Here is an 11,025-nt window from a genome sequence, read left to right as displayed (position 1 = left end):
TAGACATATGCAAACTGGTAGAATAATATACCACAAGCTCAGTATTCGGTCGAGCTTTCCCCAGACTTTTCATCTCAAATTCGGATTTCAAATAGCTTTTAAGGTCTCTTATTACATCAAGAGTACCCATCATGTCTGTACCATCGACATAGATAGCTGCAATTCCAAATCAGAAACTTTCTTGTGAATAACAAGGGAAAAATAACTTACTTGTCTATCCCCTCCAAATCAAATAGTCACTTAGACGGGTATACCACATCCGCCTGATTGCTTCAATCTATAAGTGAGCGTTATATCTAACTGTAAACGCACTCTGTGGTTTAGAGTCACTTAATTTGGGTAACAAAAGGCTATCAAGTACTTTTGTAAATATCTTTTATCTCTTGATTCTTTCAGAGATACATAACAACCACATATATATGTTGCATTTCAAGTCCTTTTGAAATTACCAAGCTAACTAAGTAGCGGAACACTATAAAGTTCATTACAAGAGAACAATTCCAGGGCTTTGTGAGAAACCTCTCGCCACAAGGCGAGTCTATATACTTTTAGACTACTTTCTTCTCATTATGTTTTGTGACAAATTAATCATGTATGTCCAATAGGCTTTACACTTGGTTGGTTAGCACTACCACACCAAATACCTGTATATTTGTCAAAGAACCAAGTTCTACCTGGATTTGTATAGGCCAAATATGCTCTTCGCTGACATTAAGCAATAAGAAGCATGGTTCGATCTCTTCGTGCTCTATTTTATTGAGAAAATATATATAAAAATAATCATTAATATGTTCGCACGATCTTTCCATTGACTCATGTGTGTTCTCATAATCCTTTGGGATTTCATTGTTCTCTGGAATCATTAAACTTCGGAGCGTCCTCCAGTATTGATTCATGAACATATTCATATACAATCAAATGAGATGATTTCATTAATGATACAAATTAGGTTGTGCCTTACTCATCTACTTCCTTTCTACATGAGTATTGATCGAACCTGGTGGTATCTCCATCTTCTTTTGTGGAGCCACATCCTTAACTACACTTCCACCAAGTGTAGTAGTTACAACACCCTAGTCTATGGTGTACCCCATACTGAGGATTTCTAACCTTGCAGGAACATTTGCAGCTGGTAAGAGAATTTACACTGGTAAGGATTTCAGTGCACTTTCTGAAATCGATTATTCTTTGTCACTTCACATTTATATTTGTGGAGTACAAGAATCAATATGAGACACAATGGGAACACACCACGACAATTCCTGTCGTTCCCTTAGAAAATACTTTTTCTTATCTCCCCCTAACGACGGGAAAAACTGTCTCATTAAAATGACAACCCGCAAATCTAGCGGTAAGAGATCTCCCGCCAAAAAGGTTTAAAATGCGGATAATTATTGGGAACTCATTTCCAACATAACTACTTAACAGTTTTGAAGACCCATCATAGTACGATGTGGAGTCGTAATGGCACATATATAGTGCAACCAAAAATGTGTAAGAACACGAATGTCAGGCTTAAATCCAGTTACCAACTGGTACGCAGAAAAGGTTGACTAACATTGGGTTCTAAAACGAATTTAGTAAAGATGCGTGTAATATTGCATATTCCCTAAACAGTTAAAGGTAGGTTTGTACGCATAACCATGACTTAGGCACCATCTGTAACCTTTGATGATAGCCTTTGTGAGACCATGAGGTATAGGATGCTCTACATTGATCCTATTAAACATGGAGTAACCATCAAGTCCTTTTGATGTATACTCTCTAGAATTTACAAGGAGTGGTGAGTCCTTACATGTAAAATATGTGCTAGTAGTTTTCCAAACGCAAATTTCTTGGGAACTATAATTAGTCCAAAATGTCAAAACATTCACCAGAGCCATAAGTCACTTTGATGGTCCGCATTCTGCATGAATATTTTTTTGAATTTCACCTTGTTTTCTTTTAAATTTTACCATTTGCATCTTAAGATGGTCTCGATCCTGTTTTACTGAAGAATTTGTAAAAATGAGCGATATGCTTTCTTACCTAAAAGCATAATGGGAAGGGGGTTGTGCATCTAGTACTTTAGAAAACACTTATTGAGAGATATTCCGTCACTTCACATTCTGTCAATCTTTTCCCCATTGTCTCGTCCACTCAAGCACAGTGATGTAAGTATGTTTCCTTTCAAAATGAAACATCACGTCACAACCGAAGTGCCTTTATGGTTATGGCAAATCCTGTATGAATCAATTCCCAACATTTCATCGTCGGAGTCAACATGGATTTAATAATCCAAAAACTACAGTGATTTACATTTCACTAGATTGACTCATTAATTTCTCTAAGATATATTTCCTTCCAAATATATTAGAGACTATAAAAGATGCAATCAATTACATTCTCATCATTGTGAGTTTCCATATGATATCCACTTGCATGGGTATCTTTGGAATTTAACAAGGTGATTAGCTCTCGGTGCATATAGAGCTTTTGTGACTTTAATCTTTGTTCCATCTTGGAAACAAAATTTGAGCATTGCTTCACTCGATGATCCAATATCGTAGTCACATTACAAATAATTAGTTCAAAAACTAGTGTATATTCCTTAAATTAGTGGGAGAAAAACCACTATCAGTTAGATGTTGAATCTTGAGAGATTTAATAAGTGGTGTGGCCTTATTCGTAACAAAAGTGGGATTTAACTCAAGTACTTTAGAGTGAATATATGTTACGTTTCAGAGGGGATGATATATATTTCATCCAAATATATCTCAAGTGTATTAGAAAATTAATGTCTCTTGGAAATGATGTACTTTTACCATAAGTGCAGACAATGTATAAAGTTCAACTGAATAAGATAGTCAATTGGCTAACCATAGTTCTTCTTGCCAATAAATTTGATGTTTAAAGTATGACCTCCCTCTGGAAATCGGTTGTTACTATGGTACCCGCATTGCATTGCTTGTACCAATACCAGTAGAAATATTCATTCCCAACTCTTTCCTTTTGATGTGAGCTAGAATGACATCTTATCTTGATCCCATGTTCGGTTGATACATGTACTTTGGTGTTATTACTACCTGGGACAATAATACATATTTCTCTCATATATGTATATGTTCGTTTTCACATGCTTCACATGAGTCAGTATGCCTAACCCTCATTACTTTGGGGTTTTTCATTTTCAATGTTGCTACAATTAGCTTAGTTTGAGAAATTTCTTTATCTCAACAAGACAAAAGAATCTCACTTCGCATGTCAACCACTTACTTTAGGTTGAATATATTACTGAAGATATTGAATCTCTTGTTGGCATACTTCAAGATAGACTGGTTTGTTAGTACCATGAATGAAGTAGAAAAATGGAAAAAAATAATTTCCGACTCATATCGCCTTTTGTAAGTGCATCCAAAAAAATTGGAATGCATGTGCTTAGAAACATAAGGTATATTTAGCTCCACCTAGTCGGTGCTTTGTCATTGGCATAATGTTTATGAAGGAATATATTCATTTCTCACAAAAAAAATGATTTCCACATCAAAAAACATAATAATGGTTCTCGAGTACTTTTGGATCCAAAATGTTATTTTTGAGTCGAGTTGGGACCAACTGTAAAGTGCCATAATAAAGGACATTAAAATAAATAATTCCAGTATAATAATCCCCAAACCAAATTTCTTTATGGTCAAAATGGATATTTAAAGACCAAATTTCTTGATGGTTCTAAAGGTCAATCGGTTCAGTCAGAAATCCAGCCAATAATCATAATTCAGTTAACAGTCAAAGTTGATAGTCAATAACCAACCAATGATAATAACCCCGTTAATGATTGAGAATACTTAGTCAATTGCCAACAATAACGGCATAACATTATAATAGTGCAGACGTTACAAAAAAAAACAATGTGAAAAATAACACGGAACATGGAGTGGTGCATAAGTTACAATTTATTTATTGATTTAATACAAACAAAATGAATGAACAAATAATATAAAAAAAAGACGTTATAATTAATTAACAAATAATAAAAGCATACATTACAACTAATTAAACAAATAATAAAAACAGACGTTGCAACTAATTAAACGAATAATAAAAGCAGACGTTACAACTAATTAAAAAAGTAATTAAAACAGACGTTACAACTAATTAAAAATGTTGCGACTAATTAAACAAATAATAAAAGCAGACGTTACAACTAATTAAACAAATAATTAAAACAGACGTTACATTCACAAAGCACTTAAAAAAATATTAATTATTTTATTATTACTTTTCAAATCAATCAAGACAATCACACACATACAATACACATGTAGTAGAGACAATCATGATCAGAAACTTTTCAAAATTAAAATAAATCACTGGTTGAAAAAGGACATACAACTCTTCGACATAAATAATAATAAAAAAATCTTATAAAATAAAACATGTGAAGATCACCAAGTAAAAAGAATAAACAGAAAAAGAAACAGTCCAAAATTTTATATTTGGTGATGGAATATGAAAAAATTTAATAACATATGATGACACAACAATATATGAAAATATTAAATTTACACAACATCAGGCATATTAAAATCAAACTTTATCACATAGAGATCATTAACATGATATTAGTATGAATAAATAAAATGACATCAAACATGTATCACTCATATCTATTAGATACACAAACAGATTTAAACATGTTATACAGTTGATTGAACAACAACCAATACAATATTATATTATAATAATCATAATAATCTCGAGAAACGAATAGGAACAAGCAGATTGTGTACAACAAACAAACATCTCACAACAAACATTAGAATAATATATATATAGGTAGATCATAGATTAGTACATGGAGGGATCATTAGAATATATATATGTATGTATATACAATATACACAATCATAAATTAAAAAAATTCATTCAATCAATCAGAACATGATCGACGCATATGATACAAATATACACGTGAAGAAAAAAATTTACATATATACAACATGAGAACATGGAAGACAAGATCACATGTTAATTGATAAAAAGTTTAGGTATACCTCAACGTATTGCTTGATTGAGAAAAAAAAATCAGAAATACGGATCCAACTAAAAGTAGCGCTTCCTTCAGTGATTTGATAATAACCCAAAAAGAAGAAGAAGAAAAAAATTAGTGGTTGAGCTCGTGCATGATAACGTTTTGCAGTGGAAATAATAGGGAAAAGTAAGAGATAAAGAAGGAGAAGAACTTGATATTGATAAAGAGGCATCAAACTATTACATACACATAATGTTCTCTTATATACATGAAAGGGAAGACCTATTCATCTAATTGACCGCACATTCATGGGCCATAGGCCCTATAACAATATATTTATTTATTTTTTGTTTTCATTCATTTAAAAAAACATGTTGGTAAATAAATAAGGGTAATTTAGGAAATCGCATGGTCTCCTTCATATTTTAACCTTGTATCTTAAAAGGGAGGGAGTATATGCCTTACATATGGAAAATCTATAAAAGACCAATCCATAATATTTATTTCTCCCGAAAACAAAGAAAAAATAAATCGTCGTTCATTCTAAATTAAGTAACCGGGACATTTTAGTAAATAAAACATAAGCAGTTGCGGAATAGATTTTAACCAAAACCTAAGGATGCTTACCAGTGTGAACATGGCATTATCTGTATCTGAAAATCATTATTATCTGAATTCGATTCGAAATCCGAACGAGTGTAGTTCTTTTTTACTTCGAATTCATATCCAAATTTTTGTCCGGATAACGATTAATTATCCAATCCGAAATCATAAGGAAGGAAAACACTAACATGTTTGTAAATTTGTAAAAGTTTAATATTACGTGATATAACTTAATGATCCTCTTACACTTCTATTTTCACACTATCTTATATTTTTGGACCCTATTTTTTAACAAAATCCAAACGGTAGCATAATTGAAGCTAATATTTTGGGGATATGTTTGTGTTACAAAGCTTTACGTACCCACAAAAAATGAGAAGATTTCGAAACGTGTAACTCCACCATCTACTACTTTAAAAATCAACCGTCGAAAATGAACGGATTTTCAACTGTTAAAATTTAAATTGGTCGATAATGAGGTTTGATATTTCGGAACACGCTCATTTTTAATGGGTATGTAGAGCTTTGTAAGAAGAGCATATCCCCAAAATATTATTTTCAAATGCATTACCATTTAAGTTTTATCGCAAAAAAAAAAAATCACCCAGAGTGTGAGATAGTGTGTATTTAAGAGTGTGAAGGGATCATTATATAAATATATTTAAAAAAAAAATAAACATGATATTCACTTTTGTAGGTATAAAATATATATGTTTATGCAGAAAGTGATGTGTTATTCAGATATAGAAGCTTAAGAAAGTGAGATAATGATGGATTGAGAGGGCAATGAATCAGACAGAGAAGAAGATGTGAGTAAAGCAGGAGAAAGGTTGAGTTTAGACAAAGCAGTCAAGAGAACCACAAAATTATCTTTGTTGCTCTAGTTTCTTTAGTTCAATGGTAAATGACTAAAGCTTTGTTTTTGACCTTTATATCTCTGTTCGAATCTAGAGTCTTCAAAAATCCGAGCCCTGAAAAAGGTCCAGCAATCCTATATTGATATTTCCGCAGAGCATGAATAGAGTGATAGATACATCAAGTAATTCTGGAACTGGTATTTATATAGCCAAATACTTGCCATCATATTTATGCAGCAGTTCAGCCAGACAGCCACAATACATAAAGCTGGTCATGATACATAAACTTCAAATTACATTACAACAGGATAACAGGTAGATGAAACCTAGATATATCACTTACTTAACAAACGCAGACAACTGCAATACACATACATGGCTCCAGAGATCCTCAGAAACCATGTGGAGTAGCTAGAGTGGTGTACACTGTTTACCCATCACTAGTCCAAAGATAATGCATCAACAAGAAACTTGAAAAGACTAGTTTTAAGCTCGATAAGATTCAAGGCCAACTATTCATGGCCGTAAAGTAAGCAATCTACTGGGTGGTGATCCCCCAGGGTAATCCCTACTGGATCAGCTGTAAACAAACACACAGAAGTATTAAACAAACCATCGATCCTCCAAGAAAAACAATTTGATTCTATCAGGACATAGTAATGCGTATCAATAGCCTGACAGTGGTATGCTAGGTTATTTGTTTTTAGCTTTTTTGAAGAAGGAAACAAGGTTCTACTCAGTAGAGATGGTAAAGTTATCACGAGGTGCATGAGCGCCAAATAAAAATCAAACACAGAACGTCTTACTGGTTAGAGGATAGCAGATGAAAATGATTGGTAATTGGTGACAAAATAAATGCAACAAGAAAGTAGGGTTAAGAGATGAGAGATTGTTGTGCACGTAACGTAAGCTATGTCATGTTGAATTAACTGCCATATAGCAGTAGCATCTGAAGAATATGGAACATAATAAGTCTGCGCCCAAGAATGAGGATGTGATGGGACGGGAAACATATATAGATGGAGCACACCATGGCCGAACTGATGACAAAATCGTTGAAGCAAATGTATGGCTCGAAGTAACCAACCAACTGCCATTAAGAACATGTAACTTGCACCTAACCTGAGTCCAGATAATGGTGCAACCCTAAGATGCGAGCTCTCAATATCCCTACAATAGATGAAGGTAATTTATCATTCAATGCTAGAAATAACCACTGCTCAGGGTCAGGAAGAGGATCCATTTCTCTGTCAACATTAACACGAGTCTTACAATCCTACACTTGACTAAATCTTCTACTATATATAACTCAGGCAAGAATTAGGGCATGCGCAAAAACAAGATCAAATTCACAATACTACTGAACTAATTCACATTTCTTTAAATTGCTTAACACACATTAAATGGAGAAATTAAGTTCAATAAAGATGTTACAAAATTGGAAATCATATCTTTCGCAGTAAATTAAATTGAAACCAAAACCCATTTAGGAAAGTAGTTAATTCTAATAAATGAGATCAAGTTGAATAAAAGTATTACCTGTGCCAATCAAGACCAAGAACAGCAGTAACAATTAGAACTTCAAAGAGAAGAGTAGAAAGCAGAAAAACCAATGAAGCTGTAAATGGAATAGCAGAACGTAATTCAGAAGACCAATGCTTGTAAAAGGGTACACGAGATACTATTTGCTAAAGCTAGAACACCCCAAAGACCTGGTTGCAACCTTTCATGCCAAATTGGTGATACATGTCTCAGGTAATCTATAGCGATGTAAGAATATGCTGCAATTCCTAATCCACCAACGCAGATCTTTGTTTTGAATCTCTTACTCATCGTCATCACTGTGAGAGCTTCACTCTCAACTGGATAGGCTAATGGAGAAATGGGTTTCTTCGATAGAGCTTTTTTCTCCTTCAGATTTTCTCTCTCTTTTGATCACTAGAATACTGGTGGTGTTGTGTGAGAGAAACACATATATGGCTAAAAAAAAAATGCTGCTATCAGGAAAGAAAAATTGACCCCATAGTTGAAATGTCCCAGCTCCGTCAAAATCAATAATCCGAAACTTGCAAAAATGATTATCAAATACCGTCCGTCTATGGTTACGGTCAAATAATGTTACTTTTTAGAGTCGATGAATCTACCAAAATAAATTGGGCATTTTTTTTTTCTAGATTGGGCTAGATATCTAGCTGCTAGATTGACCATACACGTCAGTTAGGGCAACCTCCTAAATCCTATGGTATTTCTAATTAAGCAGCGAAACGCTGAATCAAACAAACAACTTCACATAATTTTATTTTCAAAACAATTAATCATTATCATTTCTCTCTCCATCTTTTTCCTCTCTCTCTCCCTCATTTTCTTCTCTCTCTCCCTTTTTTTCCTCTTTCCATCTTCCTCTCTCCCTCTTTTTTCCTCTCTCTCCCTCACATTCACTCTAAACATTTAGTAAAAAGTATAGAGCGCTGAATGGTTCAACGTTTATGTCACTTTTTCACCGTTGAATGATTCAGCATTTCAATCTCGCTGCTAGTTGAACTGCGAGCAAATGCTAGGAGAGGGAAGTGGACAGAAGTAGTGTTAACTTTTTTCCCACACTTTTTCTTGATTTGCAACACTTTTTGGCCAATCTATCAGCTCAATCTAGCCCATAGGAGTTAGCATGGAGTTATACAATTTGTAAAATATTTCATTTAGACATTAAAGACTTTAAGGTATCTTTAATCAGTAGGAATACAATCTACTCACTGAATTAGGATCAATGTTACTACTCTCTCCGTCCCAATTAGATAAGTTAGTTGGTTTTAAATGTTGTCCCACAATAGATGAGCTATTTCACTAATCAAGTGGGTATTTCTAAAATTACCGTTTTCATTGATTATTGTTATTATAACAAATATGTATAATTTGATAGTCATGTTTATACTTGTTGCACATGTGTTCTAAAATGCTTCTCAACAGTATAAAGTTTACGAAAAACCGTGGTATAGTTTAAGAAGTAAATCATTTCTAAGTTTTACTAGTTATTATCCATAAGGGTATAAGTGTAAAAAATACTTAAATATACTCTCCTTTCCTCCTTGCTTTAAGAATTGTGCAAACTACAACTAGCTCATCTAATTTGGGACGGAGGGAGTATTTAAGAAAAAAATCCCCATTTTGGAATAACTTAGAGATCTACTATTATATAATTATGTAAATATTAATATTCTGATATATATATAATTACAATATTTTTTTATTAAAACCCTATTCAATTTAAATTTATTAAAGAAATAAAGAAATATTTCACCAGATTTTTCATATTTGATAACGGATAATTACAAACTTTACTAGCATAATTTCAAGTTTTTTTTCTTTCTATTTATCTGAAAATTAGGGGGGACAATTGTCCTCCCTAGTCCAACTGTGGCTCCGCCACTGCTCTACCGGATTTCCAAGTGTGCATTCTACATAAATGTTTGCTCCCGGTTACTTGGTGTTACCTATCCTACACTGTAAATCGCTCATCATCAATGTAACAACTCAAGGGAAGCTTTGAACACACGATAAGAGTCTAAATCTCGTACAGAAAGTGACGATAATCTCTGAGGCGAGAAAGAAACTAATGAATAATAAAGTGGCTGAGATGATATTGAAAAAAGTGATGAAGAAGAAGACGATGATGAAGAAGAAAGTGATAATGAAGAAGGAGAAGCACAAAAAGGTCAACCACAAGTTCAAGAAGAAGGCAAAGGAAAATCTCTGAAGGGATTATCGGAGAAAAAAGGGGAATACATGTCCAAATCGGAGACGATGTTGCCTCACAGCCTCTAAGATCATGTTTATGGGTTACCCAGCGATAAGGGAGAGATTTATGGGGGTACAAGCAGAGTTGGAATGCCACCATCTATAGTAATTATCTCAACCTTATGTTATGTCTCGAACTTTTATTCAAGCTATCATCTAGTGTTATAGTGCTTTGATTAGTGTCTGCTGAACAATATGTTTTTTAGGATCATGACGATGTCGTGCGTCTCCTTAATCTAGGAACATCAGTGGGAAAAATTGACTTATGACCACTGGAAACATAAGCACCAGTGTCTTCAATATAGTAGATGCTACGGGTTTTTTGAGTGCGGTAAAAAGTTTGGCGGTTGAATATGAAAAACCTCTTGTTTCTGCCTTCTCCGAGAGATATTACAGGGAAACAGATACTTTTCATCTTCCAGTTGAAGAATTGACAATAACTCCAAACTATGTGCAGTAATATTTGGTGCAAGTATAGTAGGTAAAGCCGTGAAGAGGCCCCAGTAGATGAATGAACTTTGCTAGAGCATAGCTCGGTTGAACCCACCAAGTGTTGGTATGTCAAGGTTGGTAGTCATATTTTAGTATCAAAACTCATTTAGAGTCGTTTGATAATTACTAGAGTCAACTTCGTTTACGTTAAACTAGAAAGTCTAGGAATGTTGAGACATACAAGTATTACTCTGAAGACCTGAAGAATGTGAAGAAGTAACCACTACAATGAAGACATCATCCTTTCACTTGAGGTTAGTAATATTGGCT

General features: G+C 33.7%; 1 protein-coding gene across 5 annotated transcripts; it reads right to left on the bottom strand.

Moving 5' to 3' along the window:
- Positions 1–6,657: 6,657 nt before the first annotated feature.
- On the bottom strand, positions 6,658–8,434 carry LOC113296913. Of its 5 annotated transcripts, XM_026545276.1 has the most exons (4): positions 8,184–8,434; positions 8,011–8,089; positions 7,594–7,641; positions 6,658–7,051 (listed from the first exon to the last, which is right to left on the bottom strand). In XM_026545276.1, the coding sequence occupies exons 1-4, from the start codon at positions 8,308–8,310 to the stop codon at positions 7,048–7,050; spliced, it is 258 nt and encodes an 85-aa protein (XP_026401061.1). In that variant the 5' UTR covers positions 8,311–8,434; the 3' UTR covers positions 6,658–7,047. The 5 variants fall into 5 exon arrangements, 3 of the variants coding, with proteins under 3 accessions (XP_026401061.1, XP_026401059.1, XP_026401060.1); XR_003333197.1 differs by lacking the exon at positions 7,594–7,641 and having other exon boundaries at positions 8,195–8,434; XM_026545274.1 differs by having other exon boundaries at positions 6,658–7,641.
- Between the last annotated feature and the right edge of the window lie 2,591 nt (positions 8,435–11,025).

The sequence above is a fragment of the Papaver somniferum genome, chromosome 7 (assembly GCF_003573695.1).
Source record: "Papaver somniferum cultivar HN1 chromosome 7, ASM357369v1, whole genome shotgun sequence".
NCBI classification, from domain to species: domain Eukaryota; kingdom Viridiplantae; phylum Streptophyta; class Magnoliopsida; order Ranunculales; family Papaveraceae; genus Papaver; species Papaver somniferum.
The sequence above is the reverse complement of the archived record's forward strand: the minus strand, read 5'-3'. Positions and strand labels throughout refer to the sequence as shown.

Coding starts and splice junctions, on each gene's coding strand:
- LOC113296913 (XM_026545274.1), bottom strand. CDS start 8,310: ATGACGATGAGTAAGAGATTCAAAACAAAGATCTGCGTTGGTGGATTA. Junction 8,090..8,183: donor GCATGAAAGGTTGCAACCAG/GTCTTTGGGGTG, acceptor TTCCATTTACAG/CTTCATTGGTTTTTCTGCTT. Junction 7,642..8,010: donor CTTGGTCTTGATTGGCACAG/GTAATACTTTTA, acceptor CATCTATTGTAG/GGATATTGAGAGCTCGCATC.